Source organism: Tenrec ecaudatus, chromosome 9 (assembly GCF_050624435.1).
Source record: "Tenrec ecaudatus isolate mTenEca1 chromosome 9, mTenEca1.hap1, whole genome shotgun sequence".
NCBI classification, from domain to species: Eukaryota; Metazoa; Chordata; class Mammalia; order Afrosoricida; family Tenrecidae; genus Tenrec; species Tenrec ecaudatus.
In genome coordinates this window covers 495,949-516,801 of record NC_134538.1, presented here as the reverse complement: position 1 = coordinate 516,801, position 20,853 = coordinate 495,949, and the positions used below count along the sequence as shown (strand labels likewise).

At 40.9% G+C, this 20,853-nt stretch overlaps 1 protein-coding gene and 1 long non-coding RNA gene across 3 annotated transcripts in view; one reads left to right on the top strand and one right to left on the bottom strand.

The window, feature by feature from the left end:
- Nucleotides 1–71: 71 nt before the first annotated feature.
- Nucleotides 72–19,990, bottom strand: LOC142456656 (uncharacterized). Its single transcript, XM_075557801.1, is given in 5 exon segments — nucleotides 72–2,047; nucleotides 6,422–6,548; nucleotides 9,923–10,117; nucleotides 14,049–14,150; nucleotides 19,893–19,990. Coding segments are annotated over 3 exon segments (2,118 nt in total). The 5' UTR covers nucleotides 9,938–10,117; nucleotides 14,049–14,150; nucleotides 19,893–19,990.
- The window catches only part of LOC142456661 (uncharacterized), a 75,093-nt gene continuing 74,213 nt past the window's right edge, over nucleotides 19,974–20,853 (top strand). Inside the window, exon 1 of one of the 2 annotated variants that reach the window (XR_012786079.1) lies at nucleotides 19,974–20,211. This is a non-coding gene — a long non-coding RNA (uncharacterized LOC142456661). The remainder of the gene's footprint in view (nucleotides 20,212–20,853) is intronic. The other variant, XR_012786080.1, reaches the window with a different exon arrangement.

Genomic DNA, 20,853 nt, shown 5'->3' with positions numbered 1-20,853 from the left:
GTTTCTTTCCTCTGTGAAATGTCTGATATGGTATAAGGCAGAGCTTTCAGCTGAAAGCCTTCCCACATTCATCATATACATACAGTCTTTTCTCCAGCATGAGTTTGCTGATGAACAGTGAACTCATGCTTCCTGATGAAGGCTTTTCCACATTCGTCACATACATGAGGTTTCTTTCCCGTATGAATCAGCTGATGAACAGTGAGGTTCCTCTTCCACATGAAGACTTTTCCACATTCACCACAGACATGGGGTTTCTCTCCAGTGTGAATTCGCTGACGATCAGTGAAAGCATTCTTCCAAGTGAAGGCTTTTCCACATTCGTTACATATATAAAGTTTCTCTCCAGTATGAATGTGCTGATGAACAGCCAGGTTCCTCTGCCCGGAAAAGGATTTTCCACATTCACCACATACATAGGGTTTCTGTCCAGTATGAGTTTGCTGATGAACAGTGAGGTTCCTCTTCCACATGAAGGCTTTTCCACATTCACCACAGACATGGGGTTTCTTTCCTGTGTGAAATGCCTGATGTGCTGTAAGGTAGTGTTTCTGGCTGAAAGTTTTACCACACTCATCGCATAAATAAGGTTTCTCTCCAGTATGAGTTCGCTGATGAACAGTGAGGTTCCTCTTCCACATGAAGGCTTTTCCACATTCACCACAGACATGGGGTTTCTCTCCAGTATGAGTTCGCTGATGATCAGTGAAAACGTTCTTCCGGCTGAAGGCTTTTCCACATTCATCACATACATAGGGTTTCTCTCCAGTGTGAGTTCGCTGATGAACAGTGAGGTTCCTCTTCCACATGAAGGCTTTTCCACATTCACCACAGACATGGGGTTTCTCTCCAGTATGAGTTCGCTGATGATCAGTGAAAACGTTCTTCCGGCTGAAGGCTTTTCCACATTCATCACATATATAGGGTTTCTCTCCAGTGTGAGTTCGCTGATGAACAATAAGGTTCCACTTCCACATGAAGCTTTTTCCACATTCACCACAGACATGGGGTTTCTCTCCAGTATGAGTTCACTGATGATCAGTGAAAACATTCTTCCGACTGAAGGCTTTTCCACATTCACCACATACATGGATTTTCTTTCCAGTACAAGTTTGCTGATGAACAGTAAGTTTACTCTTCCAGGTAAAGGCTTTTCCACAGTTACCACATACATGGGGTTTCTTTCCTGCGTGACATATCTGATGTGCTGTAAGGCATCGCTTCTGGCTGAAAGCTTTACCACACTCACCGCATACATAAAGATTTTTTCCAGTATGAGTTCGTAGATGTGCTATCTGAATGAAGCCTTCGCCACATTCACCACATACATAGAGTTTCTCTCCAGTATGAGTTCGTTGATGAACAGTGAGTTCACCGGTCCTGTTAAATCCTTTTCCACATTCACTGCATATACAGGGCACCCTTGTCACATGAATTTTCTGATGATCCTTCAGAAATGATTTACTGTCATAAGCTTTGCCACATTCCAAGCATGTATATGGCTTTTGTCCTTTATGTTCTGTTCTACAATATACAATGAGTTTGAATACTTTGTCGAATTCTTGCCCACACTCTCTGCATTCATAAGTCTTATCTAGAATATGAATGAACTGATGCTCACAGAGGAAAGACTCCTTGAAGGTTTTCCCACATTTATCACCTATGCGTGGTTTCTCAATTTTGTCTGATTCCTGATGCTGAATGCATCGTGACTTCATGCTACTGGATTGTTCACACTCAGGGAATTTCATTTCAGTACAAAATTGATCTTGTTCAATACCGAGAAAATTTTTCTCGTCTCCATTGAAAATAACTGACTTCTTTAATTTGCTGCTACTGTTAAGATTTAATGCCAGAATGATTAAATCTGATTTTACAATTTTTCCATGTAAGCCTAATATCTCATAATTTTCCTTTAGAGGAAAATTAGTTCTGTGCTGATGAAGAATATTTTCCAATGTATTAAATTTATAGCATTGTTCGGTTCTGTCCACACTTCTTTTATGTTGCGAGTGCTCGACCAAATGATCATCAACTTTGTGGACCTCTATAAAAGAACAGAACATTGAAACTCTCCATCATCTTGATTTACAATGCACCCCTTAAAACATGCATTGATACAAGGTAGATCTTTAGTGACAAACGCTTATATGAATGTAAATAAAATACTATGCTTCATGTTTCTTGCCCATTGGTACAAACATAATTGTGTAAACAATCCAAATGGTCAAAGCAGTTACTGTAGCAATCAGGTTGGATGTGAAAATAATGAACACTGAATTGGTAGTTGCTTAATAGGACCATGAAAATATACAAAGAATGTAAATACAAGCAAGACACTGAGACCCATAGACCACAAGGGTGGCAAGGCTTGCTAATTTCAGTTGCTAGAGGTCAGATGTATTCATTCCTTAATCTTTACTGAAAGACAACCAAGTACTAGACAAATTGGAAATGTGAAAAATGCAGAATGTTCACCTTGGGAGAGCACATTTTTACAGGTATACAAGAGGTACTATGGTACACAAACTTAATCCTTATGCTTATGGAGGGCCTACATTCAGCTTACAAAACTCAGCTTCTAGTGTTTTCCTGTGGTGGCATGCATGTTGCTGTGATGCCAGAAGCAATGCTACCAGTATTTCAAACACCAGCAGGATCCCACATGTTGTACAGGTCTTAGTGGAATTTCCAGAAATACAGACTGGGAGGAAAAACTGGTGATTAACTTCTAGAACATGAGCCCCCTCCCAGTTTTAATAGCACTGAAATAACACTTTAGAAGTACTAACTTATCAAAGTACAGTCAACAGTAATGATGTGGATGGAGTAACTGTTTGGGGACGTACAGTCGGTGACATGGCATGACTGAAAATGAGAAAAAAGCAGCTGCAAACATCCACTCGTAATTGGAAGACGGAATTTATGAAGCAATACCAATAAAAATTGCAAGTTATCAAAATGAAATGTTTAAAGATTGCTATGCATTATTGGATTAATTAAGCATTAGCTGCTTTTTGATTATGAAGTGGTTTATAAGGTTGAGATTGACAAATCCAAGAAGACTGGTGTCATATTCATCACCATAAAAAGTACATTGCAATATCTTTCTTGAAATACCATGTTGTCCGTGGTAGGTTAATTTTTCATATGCCTGCAAGTAAGAACAGTGACTACCAAGTGTAATTTAAATTTTTGCACCCACTGTTAATGCAAACATAAAATGTGGGATCGATCCCCACAGTCAAGTGGGACCTTAGGAGCAGCATGTGAAATTCAGGAAGATAAAGCAGACAACAAATGCAGGGTACAGGGGCCTCAACTGCGTTGCTGATGAGTGATCGAGGTCATTTAGCAGGGAGTTTATATAGTCGTGAGACATGGAAGTCTCCAGCAGCCAAACACACAACAGAATGGACAAAGGTGAATTTGGGATATCCTAATCCTTTTAGAACACTTCATGATAAGTCTCAGGCTGTGGGAAACTGAAGACCAGGAAGACAGCATTTGCAGATAAATTCCCTAATGTCTGCATTAGAGAAGCCTGCAAGGCCAGGATTCTGGGTGGAGGGAGGCCTTCACATCTGTGCATTAGAGAAGAGTCCCAGTCATAATGTCCTAATGAAAATTCATCTCCACAATATCCTCATAAGAGTGCATGGCTAATCTCTAACAGCCGCCAGCTTTATCTATAGGAGCAGACACACTCTTATTGTTCTCCCAGCTCAGGGGACAAGTTACTCCCCTCTATCTGCCCTCAGCACTGATGTTAAGTTACTCAACCACTGAACTCAGGGACCTCCACTGCAAAGACACTACCCACCTTGTTATGTGGGTCGGTGTCTCTGTGTGTTGGGGGGCGAGTTTGCATGCCCTGAAATTATATAAGTTGGTAAAGGTATACATTGTCTCCCTCTATCCAGCTCAGACCTGACATCATGGAAGAGGTGACCACCTAAATACTTTTCTGTCCCTTTTTATTTCTGCCCCTCAGTTACACAACTATCTCTTAAGACCCATCCAGAAGGCATATAAGAGCCAAAGGAATAGTTGACTCGTTGATAAGAACAAGGAGAACCTGATTGCTCTTAAAGTGAGGCATCTTTTAGCCGAGTAATGAAAGTCAGGTGCCTGTAGGAGACAGCTTTATACTAGCGTCTTAATGGAAGGCAGTTGTAGAGAAACCTCTATCTGGAGATTGTATATTATCAGCTTTATATCCTCTGGACTGTGGAGGATTTCCTCTAGCATTAGCACTTGTCTTCCAAGCCCTATGGTCAGGAATAGAGATGAGGCTGCTTACACTTTCATCCAGTTCTGTTTTCCACAATAAGGAAATGGAAGGGTGGAGGTGGGAGGGGATAAAAGGGAGCTGATACCAAGGAGTTCTAGAAGAAAGAAAATGTTTTGAAAGTGATTGTGGTAGCAATTGTGTAATACTGCTTGATGTGATTGAACTATGGAATGTTATGGCTTCTGTAAGAGCTCAAAATACAATGATTAAAAATGCATGTATTGAAAATTTCGCCTAACTTTTGTAGCCTAAAATTGATCAACCATGTAATCATGTACAATGATGAATGCGAAATTTGGAAAAAGTATCAGTAGTTGAAAAATGTGGCCTTAGTGATAAAAGTGACATGCAAAACCAACAATACAATTTTGAGAAACTAATGATGAATTCAGAGCAAATTCCTTATGAAAAAATAAAAAGGAAAACTATATATATGGAATTTTCTGAATAAACGACTTGAAAATCAGATCAACCATATCTGTGGAAAGAAATGATGGAGAAGCTCATCAGTCAAAACAGGGCCAGGAATCAACCGTAGGACAGATCACCAATTGCTCAAATACAAGTTGAAGCTGAAGAAAAGTTAAAAGAAGTCGACAGTAGCTAAAGTACCCACCTCATTTGAGCTTAGAGACAATCTAAAGAATAAACTTGAGAAATGAAAGACTGATGACTAAAGACTAATGACTGAAGACCAGATAAATTGTGGGATGATACCAAAGACATCATACATATGGAAAACAAAAGGTTACTCAAAAGACAGAAAACAAAAGAGAGTAGTACTGGCTATACCATGCATTGTTTTAATATCAAACAAAAATTCAAATGTTGGAAAATACAGCCCAAAGAGTTCCTTAAAAGCAGCAAGGTTGTCTTTCCCATTTTGGACATGTTAGGAAGGGGTGGGCCTAAAGAAGGCAAACGGCATAGTAAGGACTGTACAGCAGATATGCGTTGAATGAAAGAACCAAGAATGCAAGATGTTAAAAATGTCCTTTCCACTTACAAGATTATCAGAGGAGCAGACAACTTTACAGAAAATCCTACAGGTGTAACAAAGTTGAAGGTACAGTGCTAAAGAAAACACTAAAATGATAACAATTTTTCCTGCTGGGAAGATGATCTTAGATATCTAAAAATAACAGAAGTCATAAACATGTTTCACCAAAAGGAGTAAAATATGGAGAAACATGTCTCAAGTAATTCCAACATTGAAGGCAATCTGACCATCTCTATTAGAAAACAAAAAGAACTTACATCACCAGAATGAAGAAAACTTTAAAGGGTTGGGAGAACAAACGAGAAAAATAAAACCAACTCCTTTAGAGAAACACCAAGGGGAAAAGCTAAGGAAGGACAATGGAGACCGTTTATGATGAGAGCTCAAGATCCAAGGTGGGGTGGGAAATCCATTCTTACTCAATAGGGGAAGAATGTGCTGTATTTGGACAACAGTTACAAACTGACAGTTCTCTGTATTGAGAGAGGCTTAAAAGATGGACTTTCATAGTAAGGTAGAAGAACATAAAGGAGGGAAAGGTTTGCGTATATTCAAGAAAGAAAACAAACATAACATAGTGTAAATCAAATAAATGGAAATCTAATCTCAGAAGAGCTACAGACATACTTATCTCAATTTCTACAAAAAGTGAGTTCTCACATTCGAAGAAGGACGCAGTTTTATGCATTATCCGACACCTATCATGTTTTTGAGGTCTTCTACCACTTACATCAACCAACCCGGGCAATTCCCCTTAAGGTAGTTTGGCCACACACCTGAAAATAATCCACTATAGCTTGTTTCTAATATAGACCACACTTCTCCTTGTTCCAATTGAGTGAAAGCTACGGGGGTGACAACTAGATAACCTGGTTCATGAGAAATTACAGAATCAGACACACCAAAATGAACCTAAGATTTGTAAAGCCTGCAGAATGTTGTATTTCTAGGAAAAGCATGTTCAGAGGAACAGAGGAAAGGGTGTTCTCTCAAGGGTAGAAGACCTTACCCACTAACATAGAACTAGAGAATGCAATGAGAATCTACCTCTTTGAGAACACCACAGACACGGCAAAGATTTTAACACATAAGATAGGAAAAACCAATGACTTCAAAATGGTCCTCACCAATGGAAACCAGGTTGTGATAGTTCTCCAACATCACATCTTGATACAGCATCTTCTGAGCAGGGTTCAGCAGCAGCCATTCCTCCCAGGTGAAGTTTACAGCCACGTCGTTGAATGTCAGTGATTCCTGTAGTAAAAGGAGTCTATTTAATTATTTTCTACTGAAGATTTAAAAAATATATTGTACAATAAAGAAAGCCAAACAGAAATAAAAACTTCTGTGCTAGTACATTCCATGGTGTGTGGTAAACTGAGGACTTGGTAGAAAGTATTTGACCTTATTTCTACTTGCTACCATAGGCACAGGAAAGAAGCCCTATTCAGAGAAAACTCTCCATTGTTCCAAGAGAGAAATGTTTTCAAATACACATTCTCCAGGCCAACTAATGTGCCCCCCGCAATAGCACTCCATTAAGGAGCAGTCTTAAAGGAGCTACCATACTAGAGGAATCATTTGTGTGGACTAGACTACTTTACTATACCTCAAGGTTATCTGCTGATCAAAGCAATCATGTTCTGTAACCAACCCACCGTAAATGTAATAAACCCCTGGTAAAGGTGAGGGAAGGGGTGGACACGGGGTGTTTGGACGTCAACTAGCCATAGGTCAAGATAGTGACTCATGATCTTGCTTTGTTATTGTTACCTGATGATATTACCCATGGACTATGTATGTTAACTCCGTGATGTCCATGCCATATGAAAGATCTGTAAGAGCTATTATATATACATATATATATCCAGTGGAAAATACATTCACTCACTTAGTCCTGACATGCGAAGAGGAGCTCCTGTGCCTGCTGAATTGTCTGTCTTTAATATTTTCCACAATCACAAAGTCATTCCTGAGGATCCAATCCAGTGTTGGAGACACTACTGCCCCAACAATGTACCCCCTCATAAAATTAGAATTTTTTTCTAGCAGTGAAATTAGCTGAGTGAGCTAGAAATAGCTCACATTTATACTCACACACAGTAGATAAACACATACCTGTTTATATAACAAACAAGTTTACACTAGATTGTGAAATGTAATTAAGAAGAGCACAGTTAGCCGGGTTCCGCAGTAATATCTGCCAGGAAATGTTTCCTTTGAAATGTTTTCTTTTGCTCTAAAGGTGGTAGTAATTACAAACTGTTGAAAACAATTTTTTAAAAAGTAGTTGGATCCTGGGAAGCTATTAGGTCCTTTAAGTCTCTCCATTTTTGCAAGTAAATTTTAAGTCGAGCAAAAAAAAAAAAAAGAAATGTAATTAAGAGATCTAGCAGTATCACCGTTATGAGATGCTCTGTACCTTTAGTTGTGACATGTATCAGGCTCAATTCAGAGCTGATCCCTATGAGGGGGAGGTCAAACATACCTCAGCTCTCCAACATGTTTTGTCAATTCTTACACAAATCACTCCTCCCACACCACTCTTTGTCTCACTTCTGGATTTGATAATCCATTGCTATGGCCACACAAAATTCATAGTCAAAGTGGTTTATTAAGGAATGAGGTCTAACTCAGAATCAGGAACAAGAACCTTTAACTCAGGACAAAGAACAGAAAGCTCATAGGCAAAACCTTCCTTCCTGAGTGCAGAACAACTTTCTAAGCTCTTGGAGGCCACCTTAGGACAAGCGCCTCTTGTATACCGTAGCCAAATTCTTCTCAGGCATCTTCGGACAGTATTGCCTACCTTACAACAAACTCGTCTCAGCCACCTACGGACATGACAGTATTGCCTTCACTTTAATTACAAGGTCCTTTTGGACCTGCTACCTGTAATCACATGCTCACCAATGGGCCCCTCCTAGTTCTGTTGCCATTGGCTTGACATCTGAAGCCCTCTTAATCTTGCCTAGGCAGGGAATGTGCTAGGATGGCCCAAGAACGTATCACATAAAGAGTAAGAGCATGCGCGTGACAGAGCAAGTGGGAGAAAGAGAAAGAGAGAGAATTGCCTGTAGGCATGGTTCAAAAGGGACAGTGAGATGCTGGCTTGTTGATTTGGTTTTGTTAGCCCCAGTAGCCACATAGTTCATAATGAACCCGTGGTTTGGGGATTTGCCAGCTTCCAGAAATGCATGAACCATTTTCTTGACATCCCTGAAACTAGGAGACACCTGTGTGACCTGATTTGAGAGTTTCCACTACTCTGTCAGCCAACAGCCAACTGTGTGACCTTCCCATTTGGGTTCCTACACCCCAGCAACCTACTCTCTGACCAGATTCAACAACTTTAACTTGTGAGGCCGTGGACTGTTGTCTACCTGCGGATCTGATTCATCAGCCTTTGAAAACACAATAAAGAGAACACTCCAGATTGATACCAGAAATGTGGATTTGGGACTCACCAGCTTCCACATCCTGAAGAGTTATTTTCTTTATGGCTATTTAGTTTTGTGAGGTACTGCAGAGCAAATCATAGAACAGCTTAAACCTCTACCTCCTAGGGACTGGTCTACTGCTGCTCCTGAAAAATAAACTGTAATATTCATGGGTCAAGAGCTGTACCAATGGAGATAATGACCAGGGCAGAAAAGACACAGCAACGGAGCCAATGGTGCCAAGTCCAGAGAAGGCTTTTCAGGCAAGATAGTGGGACAGGCAAGCAAGATCAAGAGGAGGATATCCTCAAGGAGCTGAAAGGAGTCTATGCAGATGGAAGTAAGAAATAAGCTTATCTTTAGAAGGAAAAATGTCTGATAGTGGAAAGAGAAAACAGGCCTGCAATGAAGAAGAGCAAATGTGCCTGATGTTTCCTTAGTATGAATCCCAATCTGTAGCCTTTTGACTCTGATACCAAATGACATTCTGTTACTTAATAAAACTTGAACCTATGACTCTGGACTGTGATTTCTATGTGGCCACTGCAAAGAATTAGTGAACTGAGAAGGAGAGAACTGTGGTAAAGATAAGTGTTGTCAGAATGGGAAAACCATTGGAGGGTACGGGTATGTTTAAACTCTCCCGTATAGGAATCAGAGCTGGTGCTGATGGCTGATTATCTCTCGTACATCTATAGTTAGAGGAAGTGAGAAGCCTAAACCAGTATTGCTACAAGGCCCATTTTAGATACATTAAAGAGAATGCTGTTTGGGAGAAGAACTAACACGTCACCTTCAGAAAGAAACATTAAAGAAACTTACTGAGACAAAAATCCCATGGAATAATGAACTTTGTGAAAGATGTGATCTTATTTCCTCATTGAAAGCAAGGCATAGCATTTCATTTGAATGATTCTCATGGGTTGGCCATAGAATAATGAATTGAAAGCTAACATCATCCAAAGAATCATCAGTGACATGTTATGCTCAATGTCAGTAGTTTAGTGTTAGTCCTATGATCAATATATTCCTAATCTTCTCCAGTACAATGCTGAAATCAGAATCAACGTGGATCTCTAACTTCTACTATTTCAAATCTCCGCGTTTTTAATGAACTGAATCAGTATTATACAGGTTTCTACAATTCGAGTAGGAAATACAGAAAAGGATAAAGTACATCAAAATCACCTGAATGTTGGCCATTTTCTTTGGTCCTTAGAACACTGCCGGCAACTGAGATGCTCTATTTTTGCCTTATCAGGATCAGCCCTAATGATGTTCACAAATTTGAATCTCTCATGTGGTCACCACAGAAATAATAATACCCAAACCAGGCACTTCTTCCTCTTTCCTCTAAGACGCTGGTGATGCACAATCTGCAGGCTGATGGGAAAATACAATGTAACACATAACCTGTAGGTTCAGATGCTGTTACTGTTCTTCCCTCTTAACGCAAAGTCCCCAATACTGGTAACACTCACTTTATTAACTGACAGAAAACATGCTTATTCCATGAGCAATAAAATCTAAAATTCATAATTTTCAGACATGTGAATATAAGATGACTTACAACAAATAGAGATTGGACAATCAAACATACATGTCAAAAGGAAGAAAGAGAAGAGCTGGATCCCTACCTCACAGCATACAAAACCATCAATTCCTAACTGTGTGACACTCAAGGAGAATAAAGTCAATGAACTTTGAAGATTATAATGTTAATGAAAGCATCTGGAAATATTTTAAATAGGCTATATAAAAGGCTATTATACATTGAAAATGATTTTTCTAGAGGAAAAATCTACAAATTGCACAATCACTTTAGAAACACTTTACAACGCACCATCAAGAAAGAAGAGTTAGATATGTAAGTGCCTGATAGGACACAAAACTGCTGTACAGTTTCTGAGTCTCTAAAGCCAAAACAGGCCACTAATGGGTTTGTACCTCTCACCATGAGGTTAGCAGTCCAACCCTTAATACATGTCAAAACCAGGGCTCCAAAATAAAAACTTATGTATTATTTAAGATTGAAACTGATATATATATGAATATGTATATCTTTTTTGAATGAAGTAAGAAGTACAGGTCCGCCCATTGTGAGTGTACTTTTCAATGCCAAGGTAAACAGTGTTTTAAGGTAGAATTATTCTTAGTATGTAACTAGTTGGCCTATACAAGAATATAGTCTTTATAGCTGTGCCCACTTACGTCCTTCCAAATATTTACGTGGGTTTTTCGCCCACCAATGTGAATGAAGCAAAGGGCCCTGGTGGCATAGTGCTTACTGTTGGGCTGCTAACTGCAAGGTCAGTAGTTGGAAACCACATTATTTCTCCTCGAAAGAAAGATGGTGTCCCAAAGGTCACACAGTTGGCAGTTGGCTGACGGACAAGCTTCTGCTTCTCCCCATTGCTTTCTTTCTTGTGTCACAGCTCTCTGTCTTCTGGATTGAAGAGTTTCATTATAAGAATCTAGGGTGCAAAGGCCCCTAACTCCTGACTCTTCTTTCTAGATGGTAATGAGATCCTAATTTCTGTTTCTGAAATGGCTCCATTAAGCCTAACGTGATGTCCAATGTGACTAATTGCCAGGTTAGGTTTTTAGACATCTTATTTGCGTAGCTACAAGGGTACAAATCTATTGTTAGGCAAACTGCACAAGCCTCTTAAACCAGAACAACCAAACTCAATACTATCAAGTTAACACTGGCTCATAGAGAGCTTATATGGCAGGGTAGAACTGCCCTTGTGGGTTTCAAAGACTGTATCTCTTTAGCAGAGTAGAGAGCCGTGCCACTTTTGGGAGAAGAAAGCACCATCTTGATCAAAATTACAGCAGTTATCTTACACAAAAGGAACTGCAAAATGATTCAATTAAGGACCCTGAAACAGGGAATTTGTTTCCACCCATTTTGTGAGGAAAGTTCTGTAGTTTTCTGTAGTGTTGAAGCTCCTCATAGTGATGAATTAATGACCTAAAACAAAGAATTTCTGTGCACAGAAACACAAAAATCTCATTAGGAAATCACCATGTCAAAAATGAAAAACATGCCAGGGGGGTTGCGACCCACAATTTGAGAACCACTGCACTAGGATAACTGATAAAGGACCAATTTAAATTCTATGTCACAGTGACAATAAAATAAAACAACAAAAGAAGTGCTGACCTTGAGGGCATGTGTCACTAAAATATATTAATGCACAAAACCAAAACTCACTACCGTCGAGTCAATTCTGACTCATAGTGATCCTATAGGAGAGAGGAGAACTACCCTGTGGATTTTCAAAACAAACTCTTTACAGGTGAAGAAAACCTATTCATTCTCTAGATTAATATATAAGAAGACCTGAAACATCAATAAATAATTGCTGGATTCTGCAAATTAAGAGAATATAAAAGGAATTCAAAATTCTGTACTAAGAAAATTGAGTGGATTTTATATCTGGGCCAGCAATGCTCTAAGAGCCAATAAGATGGTATGGGGTGGTAGCAGTTGGTTGCAGAGTGCAGTGCCGAAGAGAATTGAACCAATAATAGGATCGATCTCTGAGGTGAGGTTTATTTGGGGAGACATCCCCAAGTAGGACTCTTCACACTACAAGTGGAAAGTTACAGCATCAGTAGAGATTACGACATAAGTTCTGGGCGCTGTGTTAGAGATTAAAGTCTTAGCACCCAAATTAGTAAAGGATTATGGATGGCAATGACTGCCTAAAGTCCAATTGAAGGGTCTCCACTTAGGTTAATTCTCCATTGAATTATTTCTGATTATTAATCAAGGATATACATTAAATTTTCCCAGAGGCAGAGGAACTTTGAAAGTGGACAACCTCCACCATTCTCCAGCCAATCCAGGGGTCCTCTATTCCTTATGTTTAGCCCTGATTGCCTAAATCAGATGGCCCTGGACCAGTCTTATAAAATGTTCTGACAGTGTGGGTGCCCCAATTATGGTCCTGTCCCTGCTTCCGTAGTCCCACTTATAACAATGATGTATTGCTCGTCCACCAACCATCAACTTGTGACAGTTTCCTATGTTCCAATATTATTTAATGAGATTCCTGACTTGAATGTTTCCTTGACTTACATTAATGATCTCCTTCATCCAGGTGACTTCTGCTTGCATCTTTGTGTCCTCTTTATCACTACCAAGACTTAATAAATGTTCTCCTTAAATTATATTTGAGATTGGAGTCCAGAGCACAAGGTAGTTTCTCATGGGAAGAAATGATTGAGGAGGCAAAAGCAGGAAAGATCGGTTTTAGAGTAAAAAGGAGACCCCATTTTAAATACAGTTTAAAGGGAACATTTGGTAAATCGTGACAAAGACAGCACAAAGACACAACACACACACACACACACACACACACGTCACCTGCATGAGAGAAGCCAACACCAGGAGGTTGAAATGGCTTCCCAGGTTCACAATTGAGATGTGAGATAAAGAGGGTGTGGGGAAGAGGCAGGGCAAAAGAAATGGTCACAAAAGCATGGTTGGTGGCCAAACAATACATCACAATGACAGACACTTCCAATTGGTCCAGGTCTTCTGACCCATGCAATCAGGGCAAGACACATAGGGATGGCTAGGAGACCTGTACTGTCTTCAGTTTGGTGACCTCCATCAAGGATACACAGGCAGGCAAGCTTTTAATAAAGACTGCCCCTCCCCAGGCTGCCTGGAGAGAGGGGAAAGTAATCCACAGTCCAAAGCCCGCAGCATCAGGGCCTCATTACCTACAACCTTGCTTCCTGCTCAGAAGGCAGTAATGGAGGTTTACTCTGTGTGGGACTCTGCAATCCATGTGAGGACCTAATCTGTGTGGGGATTTGGGGCTGTCACTGCTACTGTATCCTTTGCAAAGCAAGGTGCTGAGAAGTTAAGCGCTAAGAGACCTCGGTCATCAGTGGAGTGGCCCGATGACTGCAAGGCTGGCCTCTCCTTTCAGTAAAGGCCACTCACTCTGGGGTCCCCTGCTCTCATGCCCGGTAACTGACAAGGAGGGAACGGGGCCCCAGGCAAGAACCTACCCTCAATCGGGCATTTCCGGCGTGAAGGGTGAGGGTGAATGAGGGGCTCTGGGCAGGAAAAGGGGACCGGCATATTCCTAAGGCGGAAGGCAGAGAAGCTTGTAACCAGCTCAGAAAGGATTTAACTGGAAATATCCCGGGGGGTCGCGGCGAGCTGGAACTTGGGCAGAAAGGGAGCAGGATCTGTAATATCCATAGGGATTGGGTCACAGCTGGACATGCCAGGCCTGTAGGGGACTCAAAGCCCAGGATCAGCATAGAAAAATAGAGACTCACTTACCCTCGTGGGACGCTCAGTCTGCACCTTCTCAGTCAGAGGAAGTGGGTTCGGCAGGAAATTGCATCACCTGGGTAGGGGTGGGTCTTTCCGAAGGGGCAGGGCCTGGAGGTAATAAGGGACTCCTGGAGGGAGGGGCCTGGAAGTGAAATCAGGTCCTGGAGTGGCAACTGATCCGTTCCTAGTAGTTTCTTCTTAGTATGGAAGTTCTGTTAAAAGCTCTTCACTCTGGATGACCCCCGCTTGCATTTGAAACACCTTTGCAGTTGAATCACAACAGCACAGTACCCATGAGAGAAAGACAAACTGACAGAAAACTGGTGGGTGGAAGACATGCTTCCCAATTTATTAGACTTTTTTGTTAATTAGCAATTCAGGGAGAAAGTACATCATATTAAAAACAAACAAAAATTGAATGGGATAAGTCTTTCCTTTAAGAACAGTTCTAAGTAGACAGAGGTAATAAAGTGAGCATAAACCTGATAAAAATGGGTCTTAGTGACAATTGAACACATCATTGAGTTATTGAAAATTAGCAATTCAGAGAGAAAGAACATCCAATTAAATTAGCTGAAGAGGTTTCTGGTCTATTTCACTGTTTCACCTAAAATCACATGGGCTATCATTTATCTTAATCTGAATTCATCTAATATCCCATTCAATACCTTATATAGAATGGGTGTCTTTGATGGTCAATGACCCACAAGATTTTTACCTTCCCAAACTCTTCTGAGGCCAGGATTGTTTATCATTGCTATTGAAACAGCCAGTGAAAAAGCAGAAGTTGGGTTCACAATGAAAAGGGGTCAGGGATCATCAGGCAATCATGGTAAAAATGAATTAAAAGACCTTTGTCAGAGGACAATTTCTATTGGACACTGAGATAGAATGAATTTTTCTGCCATGGAAATATGTTCATTATCAACTCTGGAAGAAAGCATATTTTAATTTAAAAACCAGCAACTCCAGTTTCTTCCCTCTTTTCTCTTGTCCCTAGTCTTAGTCTGCTTCTTTACTTACGTGTTTGCGTAGTGTTTTACTATGCTGGTCTCAGTTTCCAGCATAATGAATTAATAAAATCAATGATTCTTAGTAGCTTGGTACCCATTTAAAAAAAGGCTTTACTAATTTTTTTTCTTTTTTGTTTGAAGTGAACTTTTTTTCTATAGTTAAAGACCTTATCCAGTACAGTTTTACTTTTCCTGCTCTTTGTTTTTTGGTTTGTTTTTTTGTTGTTGTTAGTCACTTAGACCAATATTTAGATTGGAAGAATAATAAATCTTGGGGAATTTTTTTTAAAAAAAAGATGTTCACTACAAATATTTACACAGCCCATCTCTCAAGAAATGGAAATCAAAAGCAATATCATTTTAAACACTCCATGTAAGTGGTTCGCTTTGTTTTCTCTGCCCCATCTTCCTCAATGACCTGTCGCTCTCATATCCCTGTTCTTTCCCTGTGCTTTACTTCCTCACAGTCATCAAAGTCTTATCTTCTCAAGATCCAAGTTTCTTTATCTTTGTTTTTCATTATAATGCTAGGGTTATTAAATATTTATGTTTGTAAAATTGACTGAGTTTGCGAAGCATAATAGTTTTTTCCATGCCTTGTGGTGTTTAAGACATTTTTTTCAAGTAAGAATGTAACTATATTTTCTTACAGATAATATGACTTATACAGATAATTCAACACTTTTCAAATTTACAAGATAAAACAAGGCTTAGAACTGGGTCACATGGCCCTTTTTCTCTTATCACCTCCCAGTTCAGGATGCGGCTCAACACATTCAAGCCTCAGCATGATCTTATTTGTGGTTTTATCCTTCTTCCAGAAAATCAGCTTTGTCTGCCCACTGTAGCCACTCTGCTTCCCATCGTAGTGCCTCTTTCCTGGCATGTACAGGGAATCCTTGATTTTTGTATACTTTGTGAGGTTGATGCTTGCCGCACTTCTTACAGAAAGTTCTTTGGGCTTGGGATACATTGACCACCTTTGCAGAGATATGTTCTACACAGTGTAAACGGTAACTGAGTCTGCGATCCTTGCCTCACTACACTTGTGCCTAACCTGACAGTCATTTTGTTTTGATTGATGCATGATATTCTTTTGCATGGAAGTACCACGGCTTGTCTGTTGCTTTCTAATAGGTGTCGTTGGTTGTTTCCTTGTTTTTTACATTTTGGAAAATTCAGCAATAAACATAGATGTGCATATGTCTGTTTGTGTTGTATATTTTATTTCTTTAAGGTATATATAAAATGTACATATGTAAATATATATAATGAGGGGAATAGATCTATGTACTCATATCTATATGATAAGAATTAAGTTTGCAGGTGGATATTGGACCTCAACTCAAGTACACCCTTAACACAAGACCACTCCATTCTAACAATCCGAAATTCTGTGATGCTCACCTTCTCAACACCATTTCTGAAGACAAAATGTGTGTACATTTAGCAAATGTGGTGAAGAAAGCTGATGGTGTCCAGCTATCAAAAGATAAGGCATCTGGTGTCTTAAAGGCTTATAGATAAACAAGCGCCCATCTAACTGAAGCAACAAAGCCCACATGGAAGAAGCACACCAGCGTGTATGATCATGAGGTGTCAATGGGATCCAGTATCAGGCATCTAAGACCCAGAATAAAACCATACCCAATATGAATGAGGTGGGCCATGGAGTGGAGACCCAATGCCCATCTGTAGAGATTGGACATCCCCTCACAGAGGGGTCACAGGGAAGAGATGAGCCAGTCAGGGTGCAGTTTAACACTGATGAAACACACAACTTTCCTCTAGTTCTTGGTGTTTCCTTCACCCCACTATCATGACCTCAATTCTACTTTACAAATTGGATTACACCAGAGCATGCACAGTGCTACAGATAAGAGCCCACAACACAGGGAATCCAGGATAGATAAACTCTCAGGGACAATAAGGAGAGCAGCGATACCAGTAGGATAGTGAAGGGTTGGGGGGGAAAGGGGGGAATCAGGAACAAGGATCAGACTAGAACCCTTCCCAGGGGGTCGAATAGTGGAAAACTGGGTGAGGGGTGACAGAGGAAGGTGTACAATATGGAAAAAATAACCTATAATTTATCAAGGGTTCATGAGGGAGGGCAGGCAGGGGAGGGAGGGGGAAGAAATGGGGAACTGATATCAGGGGCTCAAGTGGGAAGGGAATGCTTTGAAAATGATGATGGTGGCATGTTTGTAATTGTGCTGAACACATTGAAGGAATGTATGGATTGTGATGAGATGTGAGAGCCACCAATAAAATTTTTTTTAAATGAAGAGACTACTAGATTATAAGACATTAGTGTGTGCATTTGTTTAAGGGTCATACTGTTTTCCATGGAGATTTTAAAATTGTACATTCCCACCAGTAATGTATGAGCATTCCAATTTCTACTCTTCTCCTTTAGCATTTATTACTTTGTCTTATTGAATTTTGATTCCATTATTGTTTTAATCTATTTTTCTCTTCTTCCTAGTGAACATTAACATTTCCTCATATGATTGTTAGACACCGGGATGCCATCTATAATGAATTGTCTAGTGCTGATTTTTCGATTGGGTTATTTGTATTTTTCTTGTTAAATATTGTGGTTGCCTACAGGTTTTGGAGATTTTCCCTTAATCTGTTGTATTATTTCTGAATGGTTTTCTCAATCTGTGTGTTCTTTGTAAATTCTTTGATGAAGTCTTTCGATGTGCATAAATGTTGCATTTTGAGTAGGTCTCAATTCTTTTCTTTTATACTGCAGATATTTTATTATGTTCACAGTGTGTTTGTGTCCTGTGTTAGTGGCCTTTAGTTTGCCCCTAATTTCTCATTATTACTCTTTATGTTTCTGGGGTTTCTATTTAGGTCTCTGATTTATGGTGAGTTCATTTTTGTACATGGTGGACAGTATGGGTCCTCTTCATTTAAAAAAAAATTTTTTTTGCAGGAGAAGATCCAACTTAACTTGCATCTCTGAGATAAAAGGCTATCTCTGCCCCCACTTACTCTGTCTTTAAACCTTTACTAAATATTTGGTTTCTGTAAGTATTGATTTTATTTCTGGGTTTTCAATTCTAATCCATTGGTCTTCATATGAATTGTTATACCAGTACCAGTCTGTTTTGTTTACCATGGCTATATAATATGTCTTAATGTCTGGTTATTAAAGACTTCCTACTTTGTTTTAACTTATTAATAGTGTTTTATTTACACTGAGTTTCTTTTTTTTTTTCTTCATATAAGCCTTTACTGATTTCAGAGGCTTACACCATTTTCCTTAGGAGAGTGTGGCAAAAAAAATTCATTACACATTTGGTGGGACTGCTAATTAGAATGATGTCTGGAGGGCTGTGACAGAAATGCAAGTGGAGGTAACAATGAACAATGCTTTGGCTTACTGGTTAATCTCAGAATCCAACAGGGATTCCTTTAAGGGTTATGTGTTAGTTCAGGTAGACTAGAGAAATGAATTCACAGACACTCATACCTGTATAAGAAAGACCTTTATATACCACAGCAATTGGACATTGAGAAAACATCCCAGCCTAGTCCAGATCAAGTCTATAAGTCAGATGTTAGCCCCTATGTCCAATACCAATCTGTAAATTCCTCTGCAGACTCACATAACACATGCAATGACACTGAATGCAGGAAGATCACAGGCCAATGGTTGGAAAGTCTTTTTGATGCCCTTTAGTTGCAAATCTAGCCTCTGTTTCCCAAGATTTAAGGATAAGGTGGCTCCATCAGAACTGGGAATATAAATCAGTTTAATTCAGTAAATATTTGCTGATAAGTGACCCAGAGTTTTCTATATAGTCTGCAGAACTATCTGACCATATAGGGATATGTAACAATATGTTGAAATTCTTGTATCTCCATTTTCAGCCAGCAACTTTGGAATCTGACTAGAACTTTCATAAAGGAATTTTCTAGTATAACAGGCATAAAAGAAGCATAATCCTTATGGATGAAAATTAATAGGGAAATGCTTCACTTTGATCTGCCCCAAAAACCCTTGTTCTGAGAAACACTGCAGTCAAGAGTTACTTGGAGGAAATCAATTTAAATTCCAGACTTCTCAGTTTGGAAGTGGCTCTACAAACATTCTGCCCATGCACTTGAAACCACTGAATTGATAGAACCTCTGGTGAGTGATAAATTAAATTTTCAGGGTGCGGAAATCATGATAAGCATCATTGAACTGAACTGTCATGTTTAACTGCCCAATAGCATTCAAGCAAAATAAAACAAGATAAAAGTACAAACTTTAACTCTAAGCATAGTCAAGTTTAGCAACTACTCGCCCCCTTTCTTCCATTACTTTTTAGTGCTCCTGCATAAGTTTTATTTTTAAATTTTGTTACACTGACATATAATTTACCTAGACCATATGATGCCAGGTATTTCTCTTTTCCTAAAGGCAGTCATACACGACAATGCTTTGGGGCGCAGAACCGTCCGTCACCTCAAAGGTCATTAGTTTCGGTTCTTGCTTCAGCCCCATTAACACCTTGGCAGGGTTGGGTGGCTGGGTGGTTCGCATTAGTTATGAGGAGGCCCCATCCGGGGAATCTGATCACAGGCTTGCACACGTTCACTGTGCATCATTTTATGTCCCCCGAGCACGCTCTCGGCGCTGGGGGAAAGTATCATTTCTGCCCGCAGGTGCCTCAGCCATCATTACCTGAGCCTTTGCAGCTGCAGCCTCAGCTAGCCTGAGGGCCCATTTTTGCCCGACCGCCTCTTCCTGACTCCCCCCCCCCTCCCCCGCCGCACCGCCCCAGGCCCCGCCCCCGGCCCAAACAGCGCCGCCCCTCCCCGCTTCGCCAGGCACCTGGGTTTGCGCAGCAGCAGCAGCAGCAGCAATGGGCGGGTCCAGAGCCGCCTCAAAGGTGAAGTGAAGGCGGAGACCCTGACCCTGCCGGCTCCTCCCACCCGGGGTCGCTCTGAGACGGGGCGGAAGTGGCGGTGTCCTAGCCGGAAGGGTGGCTTCTTGGGCGGGTCCTACTTACTGTGCGCTGCGCTTGCAGCCAGAGGAGCTCCCTAGCTCTGTAACCCGCGCTCCTAGGTGAGGGGCGCTCGTCTCCAGGCACATGCGTGTGAGCGGCGGCCAGAGTGGGGTACCCTGGTGCACACAGCAGCCCTGCAGGGGTGTAAGCGCCCTTTCTCTCCTCCCCTTCCCCCCATGCGGCGCCTCTAGTGGTGTTTGGTGAGCAGGTGCCCCAGGAGGCCGATCCCATTCCCTAGCCTTTGGGTTGGTTGGGGTTTGTAGTGGGAATCCCTGTTGGAGAAAGGGCTAATCCCAGGCTGCGGGTCTTGTCTTCGGGGTTCCTAGGTTCGTTGCCTTGTGGTTTTCTGTTAACCACCCTCCATGTTTTCCTCTTCATACACCGGTGCCTTCTCCCAGAGACTCCTTGGGGAGACCCCGGGATCTGTTTCTCTCACTAAGAAGAGGACTCAACATGTCTCAGGAAGGCAGTGGCTGCAGCTGATGCACCAAACGTTAGGGTTTCCTCCCAAGGTTTGCTAAGCCTTATAACCTGTGCGGTACCTTCTCCCAGGAGCAGGTGGGGGTGGAGAGAACCCAAGGTCCAGGTCTGGAAACTGCCTGGCTCATCGTGCCAGCTGGTATGTGGTCGCAGGGAGCACACTCAGCCTGGTGGGTGTTGGAAGTGATATCCCAGCACAACCACCATGCACGAAACGTGATTGGTATTTCCAGGTTGCTGGGCTAAGCCCTTCCAGGACTGGGGACCTCAAGGAGATGGCCCAGTTTGGTGGCTATTAGTCAACAC